This window comes from Martes martes, assembly GCF_963455335.1.
Source record: "Martes martes genome assembly, chromosome: 17".
NCBI classification, from domain to species: Eukaryota; Metazoa; Chordata; class Mammalia; order Carnivora; family Mustelidae; genus Martes; species Martes martes.
In genome coordinates this window covers 50,123,841-50,142,081 of record NC_137905.1, presented here as the reverse complement: position 1 = coordinate 50,142,081, position 18,241 = coordinate 50,123,841, and the positions used below count along the sequence as shown (strand labels likewise).

The 18,241-nt window shown below is 44.3% G+C and overlaps 1 protein-coding gene across 2 annotated transcripts in view; it reads right to left on the bottom strand.

Moving 5' to 3' along the window:
• Positions 1–18,241, bottom strand: part of SAE1 (SUMO1 activating enzyme subunit 1) — an 81,111-nt gene that overhangs the window by 5,416 nt on the left and 57,454 nt on the right. For both annotated transcript variants that reach the window (XM_080829250.1, XM_080829251.1), the window contains one exon: positions 14,092–14,236. In XM_080829250.1, coding sequence (XP_080685376.1) covers positions 14,092–14,236 — 145 coding nt within the window. The remainder of the gene's footprint in view (positions 1–14,091; positions 14,237–18,241) is intronic.

Genomic DNA, 18,241 nt, shown 5'->3' with positions numbered 1-18,241 from the left:
TTCCTAATTTTTAAAAGTGCACATATCTAAACATATACAATTTAAAACCCAAGTAGTAATAATCATTATTCACACTGCTCTGTACCCTACTGATGAATATTTAAGCTGCTCAACATTGCAAATATACATCTTTGGCAAAGGTGTCCAATAATTCTAAAAAAAAAAAAAAAGATTTTATTTATTTGATACAGAGAGAGAGAGTGAGCAAACGAGCATAAGCATGTGGAGCTGCAGGCAGAGGGAGACGGAGAAGCAGGCTCCCCACTGAGCAGGGAACCTGATGTGGGGTTCAATCCCAGCACCCTGGGATCACGACCTGAGCCGAAGGCTGACGCTTAGCTGCCTGAGCCCCCCAGGTGGCCCAGTGTCCAATAATTCTTTATGACAAATTCCTAAATATAGAATTCTGGGGTCCTGACACATTGTGCCAAAATCCCCTCCCGAAAAGCTTTACTATTTCAACTCCCACCACCTGCGTGTGAAGCTGCCCGTCTCCTCACACCCTGGTGGGACCAGCATTGCCATCTCTGCAACCACAGAGGTAACTTTTCCTCTGGATTATCAAGTTCCCTTAGAGAACATAAAACTAATAGAGAACTATACCAAGGGCGCCTGGGTGGCTCAGTTATTAAGCCTCTGCCTTTGGCTCAGGGTCCTGGGATCGACCCGCATCAGGCTCCCTGCTCAGCAGGAAGCCTGCTTCTCCCTCTCCCACTCCCCCTGCTTGTGTTCCCTCTCTTGCTGTGTCTCTGTCAAATAAACAAACAAAATCTTAAAAAAAAAAGAGAGAGAGAGAGAGAACTACACCAAAGAAAAACTGGTCACTCATAATCCCACTACTCAAAGATAATCAAATGTGGAAATATTTTTCCTTTAAAAAATATTCCTATATTCTGCGCAATCAGACTATACAATTTAATATTCTGCTTTTTTTCTCTCAAAGAGCATATCATCTCAACAAAATGCCAGAGAACCTAACCAGGAACATACAGAAAGGATTATACACCATAACTAAGTGGGATTTACAACCAGGAATGCAAAGTTGGTGTACTATCTGAAAAATCAATGTAGTATTGCCATGTTACACAAATAAAGGGACCATAAACACATGATCATCTGAAGGGACGGAGGAGAAAAAAAAGCATTTGACAAAATCCAGCACCTCTTCATGATAAAAACACTCAACAAACTGGAATAGAGGGAAATTCCTTCAACCTGATAAAGGGCATCCATGAAAAATCCACAGCTAACATCGTACTTAATGGTGAAAGACTGAAAGCTTTCTTCCTAAGATCAGGAATAAGACAAGGATGTCTGCTCTCACCACTTCTGTCTGACATCGTACTAGGGGTTCCAGCCAAAGCAATCAAGGAAAAATAAACAAGACTGCCAGACTGGAAAGGAAGAAAATACATATTCACAGATAACACGATGTAGCATATAGAAAATACTAAGGAGTCCACAGAAAAATGGTTCTATTAAATTTATTCAGCAAGGCTGCAAGAGAAAAGATTAATATAAAAAAATTTAATTGTATTTCTATACATTAGAAATGAACATTCAGAAAATGAAATTAACACCTCCATTTACAATACTACCCAAAAGAACAAAATATTTAGGAATAATTTAACAATAGTTATGTAAAACTAATATCCTGTAGACTACAAAACATTGTTGAAAAAAACAAAAGATATAAATAAATGGAAAGATATCCCATGTTCATGGATCAGTACACTTAACACTGTTAAGGTGGCAATACTCCCCAAATTTAATCTATATATTTGGCACAATCCCAACCAAAATTCTTGCTGCCTTATTTGTAGAAATGCAAATTTCTACATCCTAAAAATTCATTTGGAATGCAAGAGACCCAGACTAGTCAAAAGAGTCTTGAGAAAGAACAAAGCTGAAGAACTCACATGTCCCAATTTTACAACTTATTACTACTACTACTGCTACTACTACAAATCAACAGCAATCAAGACACTGTGGTACTTTTTTTTTTTTAAGATTTATTTATTTATTTGACAGAGAGAGAGAGAGAGAGAGATCACAAGTAGGCAGAGAGGCAGGTAGAGAGAGAGAGGAGGAAGCAGGCTCCCTGCCAAGCAGAGAGCCCGATGCGAGACTTAATCCCAAGACCCCGAGATCATGACCTGAGCCGAAGGCAGAGGCCTAACCCACTGAGCCACCCAGGCACCCAACACTGTGGTACTTTTATCTATATGGAAAGACATATATATCAGTGAAATAGAAATTTGAGAATCCAGAACAAGAATTACATATATGGTCAACTGATATTTTTTTTTAAAGATTTTATTCATTTATTTGACAGACAGAGATCACAAGCAGGCAGAGAGGCAGGCAGAGAGAGGAGGGGGAGCAGGCTCCCCGCCAAGCAGAGAGCCCGATGCGGGGCTCGATCCCAGGACCCCGGGATCATGACCCGAGCCGAAGGCAGAGGCTTTAAGCCACTGAGCCACCCAGGCGCCCCTGGTCAACTGATTTTTGACAAGGGTGAAAAGACCATGAAGAAAGTCTTTAACAAACAGTACTGGACAATTGGGTCTCCACATGCAAAAGAATTAAGCTGAACCCCTACCTCACATCATGCACAAAAGCTGACTCAAAAATGACTTACGGTGGGGCACCTGGCACTCTGCACAGCGGGGAGCCTACTTCCTCCTCTCTCTCTCTCTGCCTGCCTCTCTGCCTACTTGTAATCCTTGTAATCTCTGTCAAATAAATAAATAAAATCTTAAAAAAAAAAAAGACTTATGGGACCTAAATGTAATAGCTAAAACTACAAATTAAGCAATATGTCTTCATGGCCTAGGATTAGGCAATGGTTTCCTAAATACTGTATTAGGAAAGGCACATGTGAAAAAACAAAACAAAACGAAACAACTCCAGATACACTACAGTTCATAAAAATTAAAAACCTGAGGGACACCCGGGTGGCTTGGTTGGTTGAGCCGCTGCCTTCGGCTCGGGTCGTGGTCCCGGGGTCCTGGGATCGAGTCCCGCATCGGGCTCCTTGCTCAGCGGGGAGCCTGCTTCTCTCGCCGCCTCTGCCTGCCTCTCTGCCTGCTTGTGTGTACTCTTTCTCTGACAGATAAATAAAATCTTAAAAAAAAAATTTAAAAATCTGTGCTTCGAAGGATACTTTTTACATCAAAGAGAGTGAAAACACAAATCATGGAATAGGAGAAAAATTTTACAAATCATATATCTGATGAACAACTTGTATTCAGACCCTACAGAGAACTTTTTTTTTTTTTTTTTTTTAAGATTATTTATTTAAGGGATCCTCTGGGCACCTGGCTGGCTCAGTGGGTTAAGCCTCTGCCTTTGGCTGGGGTCATGATCTCAGGGTCCTGGATCAAGTCCTGCATTGGCCTTTCTGCTTGGCAGGAAGCCTGCTTCCTCCTCTCTCTCCCTCTCTACCTACTTAGGATATCTCTGTCCAAAAAAAAAAAAAAAGATTATTTATTTGAGAAAGACATAAAGCAAGAGCGACAGCAAGCATGAGCAGGAAGGAGGAGCAGAGGGAGAAGCTGACTCCCTGCGCAGCAGGAAGCCCAATGGGGCGGCTTACCCCAGGACCCTGCAATCATGACCCAAGCCAAAGGCAGATGCCTAACTGACTGAGCCACCCAGGCGCTCCTCTACAGAGAAGTCTTATGATTAACAATAAAAAGATAAACCAATTAAAAATGGACAAATGATCTAAATAGACATTTTGCTGAAGAACATATATAAACGGCCGGTAAGCACATGAAGAGAGGCTCTACACATCATTAGTTATTAAAAGAATGCAAATCAGGGGCGGCTGGGTGTCTCAGTGGGTTAAAGCCTCTGCCTTTGGCTCAGATCCTAATCCCAGGGTCCTGGGATCAAGTCCTGCATCGGGCCCTCTGCTCAGCAGGGAGCCTGCTTTCTCCTCTCTTTCTGCCTGCCTCTCTGCCTACTTGTGATCTCTGTCAAATAAATAAATAAAATCTTAAAAAAAAAAAAAGAATGCAAATCGAAACAACAGTGGAATACAATTTATTACTAAGGTTAAATTAACAGACAATAATACTTGCTGGTAAGGATGTGGAGAGACTGGAAGCCTCACAAAGTGCTGGCGGACTGGTAAAGTGGAAGACAGTCTGGCAGTTTCTCAAAACATTCAACATGGAATTACCATATGAATCATCAATTCCACTCTTAGTTCTACACACCCAAGAGAAATAAAATCTTATGCTCACACAAGAACACGTGAATGTTTATAGTGGCTTTAGTCTCTAATTGCCCCAAACTGGGAACAACCCAAATGCCCTTCATCTGGTGAACAAACTGGTATATCCATATAGTGGACGACTACTCAGCAGTAAGAAGAAATGAGCGATCCATTCATACAACACGGATGAACTTCAAGTGAATTAAGCTAAGTGAAAGAAGCCAGACTCAAAAAGTTACACATGCTGAATGATTGCATTTTATGTTACAGTATTGGATAAGGGAGAACTACAGGGATAGAGAACAGATCAGCTGCCTTGTTACCAACACACTACAAGGGAAATTTTTTTTTTTAAAGATTTTTATGTATTTGACAGAGAGACACAGAGAGAGACACAGAGAGAGAGGGAACACAAGCAGAGGAATGGGAGACAGAAAAGCAGGCTCCCTGCTTAGCAGGGAGCCTGATGCGCGGCTCGATCCCAGGACCCTGGGATCACGACCTGAGCTGAAGGCAGAAGCTTAACGACTGAGCTATACAGGTGCCCCACTACAAGGGAATTTCTAGGGTAAGGAAACTTTTCTTTCTTTTTTTTCTTAGGGAGGGAGAGGGAGAGAGAGAACGAGAAACTTAAGCAGGCTCGAAGCCCAGCACAGAGCCCGAGGCACTTGATCTCACAACCCTGAGATCATGCCACAAGCTGAAATCGAGAATCGGATACTTAACTGACTGAGCCACCCAGGCACCCCAAGAATGAGTATCTATCTATCTAGATATCTCTATATCTATCTATATATATCTTCCTTCCTTCCTTTTTTTTTTTTTTAAAGTGATCTCTACACCCAAAGTGGGGCTTGAACTTACAACCCTGAGGTCAAGAACTGTGTGCTCTACCGATGGAGCCAGCCAGGTACTCAGAATTCACAGAACTTTTTAAAAGATTTTATTTATTTATTTGAGAGAGGGGGAGAGTGAGCAAGAGGGACGAGATAGCACACGAGCAGAGGAACAGGGAGAGGGAGAAACAGACTTCCTTGCTGAGCAGGGAGCCTGATGCAGGGCTCCATCCCAGGATCCCGGATCATGACCTGAGCAGAAGGCAAACGCCTAACAACTGAACCACCCAGGAGCCCCTGAATTCGTGGAACTTTAAAAACAAAAACAACCGACAACTATATGGTCAACCAATCTTTGACAAAGCAGGAAAGGATATCAAATGGAGAAAAGACAGTCTCTTAAGCAAATGGTGTTGGGAAAACCGGACAGCAACAGGCAGAAGAATGAAACTGGACCACTTTCTTTCTTTCTTTTAAAGATTTTATTTATTTGAGAGACATCCTGAGACAGAGTGAACACAAGCAAGGGTGGGAGGAGCAGAGGGAGAGGGAGAAGCAGACCAGGGAGCCTGATGTGAGGCTGGATCCGAGGACCCCGGGATCATGACCTGAGCCAAAGGCAGACACTTAATGGGCTGAGCCACCCAGACGCCCCGGACCACTTTCTAACACCATACACAAAAATAAGTTCAAAATGGATGAAGGGCCATCAAAATCCTAGAGGAGAACATAGGCATAAACCACAGCAAAACTTGGGACTCCATCGAGATAAAGTTTCTGCGCAGCAAAGGGAACAACAAAACTAAAAGGCAACCTAGGGAATGGGAGGAGGGATTTGCAAATGACACATATGGTAAAGGGTTAGTATCCAAAATCTATAAAGAACGTAACCAAACTCAACACCCAAAAAAACAAAGAATCCACTTAAGAAATGGGCAGAAGACATGAAGAGACACTCTTCCAAAGACATCCAGATGGCTATTGGACACATGAAAAGATGCTCCACATCACTTATCAGTAGGGAAATACAAATCAAAACCATGATGAGATACCACCTCACAACTGTCAGAACGGGTAAAATTAACAGAAGCAACAACAGGTGTTGGTGAGGATGTGAAGAAAGGGGAACCCTCTTGCCCTGTTGGTGGGAATGCAAACTGGTGCAGCCACTCTGGAGAAGAGTTTAGAGGTTCCTCAAAACTTGAAAATAGAAATGACCTATGATCTAGCAACTGCACTACTAGGTATTTCCCCAAAGGACACAAGAATATAGATTCGAAGGGGGACATGCACTCCGATGCGTGTAACAGCATTATCGACAATGTCAAACTATGGAGAGAGGCCAAGAGTCCATCAACTGATGATGGGTAAAGAGGATGTGGGGTGTGTGTGTGCACACACACAAACACAAACACACACACATATAAACACAGGAATATTATTTGGCCATCAAAAAGAACGCATTCTTCCATACGCAATGACGTGGACGGAGCTAGAATGTATTCTGCTAAGTGAAATAAGTCAGCCAGAGAAAGACAAATACCATATGACCTCATTTATATGTAGAATTTAAGAAAGAAAACAGATGAACATATGGGAAGGGGGAAAAGGAAAAAAAAAAACAGAGAAGGAAACAAGCCATAAGTGACTTTTTTTTTTTTAAGAGTTTTTATTTATTCACTTGAGGGAGAGAGAGAAAGAGAGAGACCAAGAGAGCACAAGCAAGGGGAGAGGGAGAAGCAGACCCCCTTGCTGCCACCGCTGAGCTGGGAGCCTGACGTGGGGCTCGATCCCAGGACCCTGGGATCGTGACCTGAGCTGTGGCAGAAGGCCAACCATCTGAGTTACCCAGGCGCCCACCCACCGTATGTGACTCTTAATGATAGAGAACAAACGGAGGGAGACGAGTGGGGGATGAGCTAGATGGGTGATGGGTATTAAAGAGGGCAGCTGGGGGGGCGCCTGGGTGGCTCAGTGGGTTAAGCCTCTGCCTTTGGCTTGGGTCATGATTTCAGGGTCCTGGGATCGAGCCCCACATCGGGCTCTCTGCTCAGCGGGGAGTCTGCTTCCCCCTCCCTCTGCCTGCTTCTCATCTCTCTGTCAAATAAATAAAATAAAATCTTTAAAAAATAAATAAATAAATAAAGAGGGCAGCTGGAATGAGCACTGCATGTTATATGTCAGTGACGTATCACTGAATTCTACTCCAGAAACTAACATTGCACTATATGTTAACTAACAAAATTTACATAAATAAAATTTTTTTAAAAATTCTTAAAAATTCAACAAAAGAAATAACCCAATTGAAAAAAACAACCCTGGGACATCTGGGTGGGTCAGTTGGTTAACTGTCTGCCTTTGGCTCAGGTCATGATCCCAGGGTCTGGGGATCGAGTACCAAATTGGGCTCTTTGCTCCGCAGGGAGCCTGCTTCTCCCTCTGCCTCTCCATTCTACTCATTCTCTTAAATAAATAAAACCTTTTTTTTTTTTTTAAAGATCTTATTTATTTATTTGACAGAGATCTCAAGTAGATGGAGAGGCAGGCAGAGAGAGAGAGGAGGAAGCAGGCTCCCCACTGAGCAGAGAGCCCGATGCGGGGCTCGATCCCAGGACCCTGGGACAATGACCTGAGCTGAAAGCAGAGGCTTTAAACCACTAAGCCACCTAGGTGCCCCAAATAAAATCTTTAAAAGCAAAACAAAACAAAACAAAACAACCCTCCCCCCACACACATACAACTCACAGAACATTTATTTGAGAGAGGGAGAGAGAGGAGCAGGCTCCTCATTGAGCAGGAAGCCTGGCGCAAGACTTGAATCCAGGATCTTGGGATAATTACCTGAGCCAAAGGCAGACGCTTAACTGAGCCACTCAGGCGCCTCTGTATATAAGTTTTTTAAAAAAGATTTCATGTTGGGGCGCCTGGGTGGCTCAGTGAGTTAAAGCCTCTGCCTTCGGCTCAGGTCATGATCCCAGGGTCGTGGGATTGAGCCCCGCATCGGGCTCTCTAGAGCCTGCTTCCCCCTCTCTCTCTGCCTACTTGTGATCTGTCTGTCAAATAAATAAATAAAATCTTAAAAAAAAAAAAGATTTCATGTCATTTCTTATGTATGGATGGATGGATGTCACCTCTACACAGAGGATATCTACCTCCAACGTGGCTCAAATTCACAAGATGAAGAGTCACAGGCTCTTCCAACTGAGCCAGTCAGGTACCCTGCTATGTATGATTAAACAAACAAACAAAAAAACGCACCAAAAATACAAACAAACAAACAAACAAAAAACCCTATTGACAAAAAAATAAATAAAAATACCACTAAGGAAACAAATCTAAATAATAAAAATTAAACAATACAATTATACAAGCACCAACTGAAGAAACAATCACAAGAATCCAGAATACAGGACATTCTACAATTTAACTGGCCCAGACTTTAAAAAAAAAAAGAAAAGAAAAAAAAAGTGGTAAATTGTTCTAGATTGGGAGTTGGAAAATGTTCTCTGTAAAGTAATTGACAGTAAATTTTTTTTGGCTTTATGTGCCATATGGTCCCTGTTTAAACTCTTTAAGTCTGCTGTTAAAGAGTTGTAAAAACTCTACAAAAGCTGTCACAGATAATACATAAATGAGTAGGTGTGGAATAAAACTTTATTTACAAAACCAGGTGGCAAGCTGTAGTGTGCCAGCTCCTAGATGAAAAGAGTCAGAACCAAATGCAACTGATGAACTTGGATGCATCCTTAAGCATCACGTCATCGGTATGGCCCTTCCCCTAGAGAAAAAGCAAAATATTAACAACAAGTAGCTGAGTGTATTCATTATTGTCTGATTTGTTTTATTTTTCTGTATGCGTGGCGCTTTTCATAATAAACATTTATCTGTGCACTGTTCTGTGTCATTGACTCTTTAATGCCTTTCCAATTTCGCTTTTAAATATGATAATAAATATCTTATTTATTTAGCTACACACCAGCATGGAGCCCCACGCAGGACTCAAACTCATGACCCTGAGATCAAGCCCTGAGCTAAGATCAAGAGTCGAATGCTTAACCGCTGAGTCACCCCACGTGGCCCATGAATATACTCTGTACCAGAAATACTTGGTTCACATTATTTCTTCAGGGTATAGTCTCATTATCAAGGAGAATGACTGGGCCCAAGAGAGAACACTGTAATGACTCCTGATACGTATTTCCAAACTGCTTCCTAAAAAGACTGCACCTTTTCCCAACACCCTTGTGAACAACTATATGGGTCTTTTAAAAAATATCTGCAAAGGATTTTGTTGACTTTATATATGCTAAGAAAATGTGTAAGAACATATAATAACAAAGGGTCAGTGGTTTTCCCTGGGTAATAGAATTATGAGTAATTTTCATCTCTGAATTTATTTGGTACTATATCAGATTTTCCATAACATGCATACTATTTCTGTAATTTAAAAAACCAGTAACTTCACAAAAGGATAAATATGGTAGGATTCTGCTTACATGAAATACCTAGACTAATTAAATTCATAGAGACAGAAAGCAGAACAGAGGTAATTACCAGAGGCTGGGGGAAGGCAGAATGGGAAGTTATTGTTTAATGGGCAAAGATTTTCAGTTTAGGATGATGAAAAAGTTCTGGAAATGGATAGTAGTAATGTTTGCACAACAATGTGAATAAACTTAATGCTGATGAATTGAACATTTTAAAAAAAGATTTTACTTATTTATTTGACAGGCAGAGATCACAAGTAGGCAGAGAGGCAGGCATATGGGGGAGGGGGAAGCAGACTCCCTGCTGAGCAAAGGGCCCCATATGGGGCTCGATCCCAGAACCCTGGGATCATGATCTGAGCTGAAGGCAAAGGTTTTAATTCACTGAGCCACCAGGCGCCCCTTTAAGATTTTATTTTTTAAAGATTTTATTTATCCACTTGACCAAGAGAGACAGAGATCACAAGTAGCAGAGAGGCAGAGAGAGGGAGGGGGAAGCAGGTTCCCTGCCGAGCAGAGAGCCTGATGCGGGGCTTGATCCCAGGACCCCGGGATCACGACCGGAGAATAGGCAGACGCTTAACTGATTAAGCCACCCAGGTGCCCCAAGATTTTATTTTTAAGTAATCTCTGTACTCACTGCGGGGCTCAAACTCACAACCCCGAGATCACTCCACCAACTGAAGTTGCACACTCCACCAACTAAACCAGCCAGATACCCTCGAATGTACATTTAAGAATGGTCTGGGGCGCCTGGGCGGCTCGGTCAGTTAAGCAGCCAACTGTTGGTTTCAGCTCGGGTCATAGTCTCCAGGTAGTGAGACTGAGCCCTGCTCTGGGCTCTGTGCTCAGTGGAGAGTAGGCTTCAGGACTCCCTCTCGCCCTCTGCCCCTCCTCCCAGGCTCTCCCTCTAAAATAATAAACCTTAAAACAAAAATGTTTAAATGGGGGCGCCTGGCTGACTCAGGGGGCAGAGCATGAGACTCTTAACCTTGTGGTTGTAAATTTGAACCCCACACTGGGTATGGAGATTACTTAAAAATTAAAAAAGAAAAAAAAAAAAGGTTAAAATGCTACATTTTATATTGTGTATATTTTGCCAAATTAAAAAAATTAAACAGTAAAAGTTATATTACATATACAAATTATGAATGTTTATAATAGTGACAAAGTATCTACAACTCAAACACCCACCAACATAATAGTTTAAGTAAATTACCAGCTATCACACAATGAGATATGAAGCACCAGCGAGGCTATCGATCTGTGTGTTTGCTGCAAACAGGTCCATGATATGCCGAAAAATATAAGGCTATCATATATTAAGTATGATCTCATTTTGATATTTAAAAAGAGAAAAAAATATGAATAAAAAATAAACAGAGGGGCGCCTGGGTGGCTCAGTGGGTTAAGCCTCTGCCTTCGGCTCAGGTCATGATCTCAGGGTCCTGGGATGGAGCCCCGCATCAGGCTCTTTGCTCAGCGGGGAGCCTACTTTCCCCTCTCTCTCTGCCTGCCTCTTTGCCTACCTGTGATCTCTTTCTCTGTCAAATAAATAGATTAAATTAAATAAAAAATCTTAAAAAAAAAAAAAAGTAAATAGAGATGCCTCTGAGATAAAACCCTGAAACATTACCGGTGGCCACTTCTCAATGGTGGGACTATGAATGATCCTGTTCTTTTAACACTTTCTGGAAATGGGCAACTGTTACTTTTTTTTTTTTTAAGGTTTTATTTATTTGACAGAGAGAGAGACAGTGAGAGAAGGAACACAAGCAGGGGAAGTAGGAGAGGGAGAAGCAGACTTCCACTGAGCAAGAAGACTGATGTGGGGCTCAATCCCAGGACCCTAGGATTATGACCTGAGCCGAATGCAGACGCACAGCTAAGGCACCCAGGCGCTCCCCAACTGTTACTTTCATAATCAGAAAAGCAATAAAACTTTCTGAAAGAGAAAAAATGACCTGACATAAAGGACAGTGTCTGAGAGCACAGACAGATGAGAGGAAAGAAGGCTTGTGCATAGCTTTCCAGATTCAAGTGGGCACACCCTGCTCAGAGCTGGCCGCCGGCAATTTGTGAGGGTAGCTCAGCTGCCAGACGGCGGCTCATTTCCTTGCCAGCATCCCGGGCCCATCTCAGGCCTCATCTCCACCTATCTATCCACAGACACTCCACGAGGCCACCAAACACCTCTTACTTAGAGGGCAATAGAGCGGAAGCGCCTGAGTGCACAAGGGCCTGGACAATGGAAAGTGGTTTCTGCTAAGAGGCGGCAGAGAGAACACTCTGGAGAGAAAACCAGCCAGCAGCTAGTTAGGCTCTGGTTTTTTCCTTCTGGGGAGGCTAGGTCTGCAGTGCACAGGCAAGCCATTCTTCACTCAAGGTGCCCAATTAGTTCACGAAACTGCATATTCACAGCCGGGCACCCGGCACCGGGCAAGCCTGGTGGCCTAGCCCCGCCTCCCGCCGTGAAGCACAGAGCAGACACCACTTGCTTCTCACACACGTTCTTCTTCCACCAACAGACACATGTCTGGCTGTTAGCAGGAGACAGGGACCCCACTGCAGCCTGCAGTGTCTCAGCCCCTGATCACACAGTACCAACTTAAAAAGTATCCTGTGAATGGCTGCCTCTTTTTGGCTGATGGCTTGGCAGGTGGTTCAAGGCCCACTGCTGGGCCTATACTGGCTGGGCTTTGGTAGGGTCTAAATGAGATTCCCCTGGGGCACGTGGGTGGCTCAGTCATTGAGCGTCTGCCTTCTGCTCAGGTCATGATCTCAGGGTCCCGGGATCGAGCACCGCATCAGACTCCCTGCGCCTGCTTCTCCCACTCCCTCTCCCACTCCCCCTGCCTGTGTTCCCTCTCTCATTGTGTCTCTCTCTGTCAAATAAATAAATAAGGTTCCCAGACACAAGTAAAGTTAAGTAGGGACTAGGAACAGAAGGGACCCTGATTTACTTTATTGTTGAAAAGAAACCAAGGCAGCGGTGTGGTAAGACCTGGGTGTGACCTCTATCACTATATACTACATATGTATATGTGTATATACATAGTTGACTATATAATAAAACCTTGGGTAAGTGATAATATCTTTCTGAGCACCAGTGTCTTCATTTAACTAACAGGAAAACAGTAACAACTAAAATAATAATAATAATAATAATAATAATAATGCATACTTAAAGGGATGAATTTGACAGTTAAATGTGGTGGTACAGGGGGTGCCTGCCTGGCTCAGTCAGTTAAGCATCTGCCTTAGCCTCAGGTCATGATCTTGGGGTCCTGGGATCAAGCCCCACGTTGGGCTGCCTGCTCAGTAGGGACAGTAGGGAGCCTGCTTGTCCTCTGCCTCTGCCCCTTTCCTCCTCATGCTCTCAAATAATAAAGAAAATCTTTTTTTTTTTTTTTAATTTTACCCATTTATTTGACAGAGACAGCCAGAGAGGAATATAAGCAGAGGTATGGGAGTGGGAGAGGGAGAAGCAGGCTCCCACGGAGCAGGGAGCCCAATGCGGGGCTTGATCCCAGGACCCTGAGACCAGGACCTGAGCTGAAGGCAGACACTTAACTGCCTGAGCCCCCCAGGTGCCCTCTTCTCCAAGCTTTGACTTAACTTTTCCTCACCTGTAAAATGGGTTGCTGTGAAGGAGACCACATCCAGAAGACAACCACCACAATGCCCGGGACATAACTGTTGCTCAATAAACTCAGTCCAGCTGCCATCACTAGTGCCTCCAGTTGGAGGCCTTCCAGGCCCTCCTCCCAAAGACACTGAAAGAATGAGAGTGACAGGATCCCAGAACTGCCTGGAAATGGGTTCCTGACACAGTCACCATCTGGACCTCTCCTATTAAATCCTAAACCCGCCGAGTAGGAGAGCAAAAGACTGGTCACCCAGGGCGAAGGCATCCCAGGATCCAAGGGCGTGGATGCCGGGAGCATGGATGCTCTTGCTGCTGATGGCAGAAACTGGTAAGTGATCATGGAGGGCAGTGGGGTCCTATCTTCCAAATGATAAAACCATAATCTTCTGACCCAGCCACTCCCTTTGCAGAGATGGATCCTGCAGCTGTACCTGCACACCTACAAAATGATACGCACAAGGCCCCGCACTATGAGGTAACAGAAGCCTGGCCACCACTGAAGTCCGTACGGGACAGGTTCAATAAACCGCCGTGCTCCCGCGCTGAAACACCACAGAGCAGCAGGCACAGAGGAGAAATCTAGGTACCGATCTGGAAATAGTCCTAAAAGATAATGCAAAGTGAAAAGAGAAAGGTAGAGAGGAGTGTATATAGATTTCACATTATGTTGAACTTTCAGCCATGTGAATATAAATGATCTATGACAAAAGATAACCTTTCTTCCGGTTTCACATATGGTGCTATACCAGAGATCAACGGGGGTAGGCAGAATGCGGTGAAGGAGGCTCTCCTTGGGACTTTTGTTCTTAATAAGGGATCTGCGCAAATTAAGGCAAATGCTGAAAGCAGACATTTATCAATCCAGGCTAACCTGTGATAAACACCGAGACTAACCTGACGAAGTCTTCGGGAAGCAGGTCAGGACTAACACCCAGGGAGTCAAGCACATCGTTTCGAATCTGGAGCAGCAACTCAGAATCTTCCCCAAAGGTATCAGAACTAGGATCTCTTCCTTTATCTGTGCGGAACTTCAGGAGCACTAAGAAAGGCAAAGAAGGCAGGTTAAAAACCAAGTCTTTTTTTCTTTTTCTTTTTTTTTTAAAGATTCTGTTTATTTGAGAGAGAGAAAGAGAACAAGAGCAAGCAGGGGGAAGAGTGGAGGGAGAGAGAGAAGCAGGCTCCGTGCTGAGTGTAGAGCCCAACGTGGGGCCCGATCCCCTGACCCTGAAATCATGACCTAAGCTGAAATCAAAGAATCTGACATTCAGCCAACCGAGCCACCCACGAGCCTCAAAACCAAGTCTTTTCATTAACAAATGCTTACGGATATTGAGAACGTAAACACAGAGAGTGGTACATTAATTAAAATGAGGGCCAAGTGAAAGATAATCTACTTTCATTTATTCACAAACACAGAGGAGCAATCGAAGATTACAAAACTAACTAGAATTAATGCGACGATAGCGTAAAAAGAGGCTCTGATGTCCTCGGTGGGGTGGTGTCAGGTAAGGACTCCCAAAGGAAGTAGTGACTGGATCGATTATGTATGAATATGGGGGCAGGGAAGTAAGGGAGAAGCCTCAAGCAGAGGGAAAAGACCCAATTATGACCCATAAGACAGGTCAGGATCGGGAGGCATGCGTTCTAGGCATCAGTTCAAAGGGCTACTTCAGCCGGAAGGTCAGCCAAATGCTCAGACTCATCAGACAGGCAGGTCATTACAAACAAAACCTCCCTCGGTACAATTATGTCAACCTCTAGAAACGAATGTTTAATTTTGCTTGTGAACCAGAGGAAAGGTTCAGATGATGGCAACAAATCAGAGCTACTGTGTAATGAGAGCCTAATAGGGTCTGAATTTTTAACCCCAACAAAAAGACATAGGCAGGAGCCTAAGACTGATCAAAATACCAGCACCTTCTACTGCCACCACACCTTGTCCAAGAAGTTCGCTGTATGCTGGGTGCATGTTGTCCTTATTCCCTGCAGGCTCCCCAAGGTGGGCACACAGCCGGCCTGGAGCCCCATCTCTAGGGCAATGCTCCCCACCACATGACACTGCCACTTCGAGTGCGGGTGGACAGAGATGGGGCCTAGTGTTCTGGGACAGCAGCTCAGGCCGCGAAGGGGCTTCCCAGTTTAAAAAGTGCTTCCTTTCAAGTCTCATCGAGAACTGCTGACCGAAATAGTGAACTTGTTCAACAAATTATACTCTCTATCAGTACAAGGGGCTCGTCCCTAAAAATTAAGGTGGACTGGAGGATGATCTAACTGCTACGAGGCTCTTTAAAAATTCAAGGATTTGGAAGCCACCCTGGACTAAGGAATTCATCCTTTTCCTTGTTTTTTCTTTTTCTTAAGATTTCATTTATTTATTTGACAGAGACACAGCGAGAGAGGGAACACAGGCAGTGGGAGTGGGAGAGGGAGAAGCAGGCTTCCTGCCGAGCAGGGAGCCCGATGCGAGGCTCGATCCCAGGACTCTGGCATCACGACCTGAGCCGAAGGCAGACGCTTAACAACTGAGTCCCCCAGGCGCCCCAACTTTCCTCTTTTTCAGAACACAGCTCCAGGGCACGCAGGTGGCTCAGTCAGTTGAGTGTCCAACTCTTGATTTCAACTCGGGTCATGATCTCGAGGTCGTGGGATTGAGACCATGTGGGGCTCTGCACTCAGTGGGGAGGCTGTCTGTCCCTCTCCCTCTGTTCCTCCCCATTCCCCGAACTCTCTCTCTCAAATAACCACAATCGTTAAAAAAAGAAAGGGAAAAAAAAAAAAGACACAGCTTCTAGAATCTTCAAAGCTACTGGACCACTTGGCAGCCAACTCAGAGCTGATGACCCTTTGGATACTGGCTAAGACCAAACCGCTGTCACCTAAGCCTCACTTCTAACTCAGCGGATGTGCTGCAGGGATTCCAATCTGGAGGAAATAAATGCAATCAAGTAACAGCATTTGGGGGCAGGGCAGAGAAAAGACTTTAGACCAAGACTCTTTTTCAACAATGTCCTGTGAAGACAAAGGAATCAGGAAATCTGCTGGTCAGGCCCAAAAGAGAAGATACCCCAGGCGAACTGTATCGAATGTCTTCGCTATTCCTGTCAATCACTCCCGAGAATATACAGGACAGACCCAGAATGAGTATCAGTGCCTCCCGAGCAATGACAGAGGCAATGCCAAGGGCAAGCTACTCGCACTGCACACCCCAAGGCCCGGTGGCAACTGTGTGGGAACTGAGCGAGGCCGCCTCCTATGTGATCCTCTCCTTTCTGTGTCACTGCAACAGAAGCACCAACTGTCATGAGGGATGGAGGGGAGGGGATCATTTTTTCAGCTCCGCCAAAAAGCTTTTCATCTTTTGGTTAAAAAATACAGCTCTTGGAACAAAGCTCAAACCATTATAATAATCGGAAAACAAACAGTGCCTACAATGTGCCAGGCACTATTCTAAACATTTTATGGGCATTAACGCTCGTCCTCAACGACCCGGTGAGGTAGGTATTATGCTCCCCACTGCATTGATGAAGAAACTGAAGTTCAAAGAGATGCAGTGGCTTGGTCAATGTGACTGTCAATAATCAGCAGTGGGGCAGAAATGCCAACTCAGATCTGGCTTCAGAATCCGTGTTTCTTAACCCTAATCGACTCCAGGAGAAATGGTAAGACAATGAGGAACGCAGCCCCAAGGATTCTAAGTGGTCTGGCTCCCTGCCCGACCTCAGGAGGACTCCTATTCAACCACATTTTTGGGAGATGCATTTTCCAGATGGGCCCTGCCCTCTCAACTGGCCCATTAATTTTAAGTTGCTAGTTCAGCGGGGTGAGAAGTGGAGGCAGAGGCCATACAAAACCTTGCCCATCAATCTTCAGAGTGGAAGAGCAGCTCTACCCCAGAAAGAAAGAAGATGGCACGGAGAGGAGGAGAGCAAAGGCAGCCAGCAGCTGGCCCCGCTGTTGCTCTGGGCCCCTTGCCTGGTCCTGGTGCTGGCCGCCTGGCTGAGGGCCGGCAGGCTGGCACCGTCCAGATACCTCGCTGACCACATCTGAAGTCCTCTCAGGGCCTCCGGGAAGGGGGCCAGTCAGTCCGGCCACTTACTTGCAGCAAAGCAAACAGAAGCTGTATTTTTCACTCTTTTTCAAATGTCAGCACTCCAGTCAGCAGGGGTGGGGAGGACAGGGAGAAGCCCATGTCCTGGACAGGCAGCAGCCCCAGAACTGACCCTATCCCCTAACAAGCTCTTGCTTATTAAATTCTCCTCTTTGTTCTGCTTTTCACCCCTCCCGAACAGCCAGCCCCCCCCGCCCCACACCCACCACTGTTGACTCTGCACTTCTGAGGCGCACCTCCTCACCAGTTTCCAGATTATAAAACTGTTCTATTAAGATCAAATATTGTCAGGGATGGAGAGCTGCTCTGCCAAAAGATGACTCATCGCATCATATCAAAACACTGCACAAAATTAGAGTTCCAAACTTGATTAACTTCATCTGAACCTTTTAATTAACTCAGGTTGTTAAAGTCTGAGGGAATGACATTCATCGCTACAGATGATAGGCTAGTGTCTCTGCCCAAGTTCAGGACTTGCCCGTGTAATGGAAAAAGGCAAACTTCAAAAAGGAGAAACCAAGCACCTTTTCATTTGTTAGAAGAAAAAACTATGTACATGTGAATATACTACCATTTTGATAAAAAGAAATTAACATTCAAATTCAAATTTAAACTGAATCAGAGTATCAGATTTGTGTTGTAAAAGAAATCTGGAAAGCATTACTATTAATCACTATTTCTTTCTACAAATTTCTATTACATTTAAACAGAATTATATTTAGCAAAATCAGTAAGTCCCCCCCAAAATAGCACATTTATGGGGGAGAAAATGAAGTTAATGTTCCAAATTAGCCCTAAATCAATTGCTATCCCCCAAAATAGCTCAAGTGAGGGGGGAAAAAAACAAATCTACACAAAAACCTCCTATGCCTGACACCTAAAAGCTTCTCTGTACCTGACACCCCTGCTCCAATCTCTCTGGTGCTCTCCAGCCTC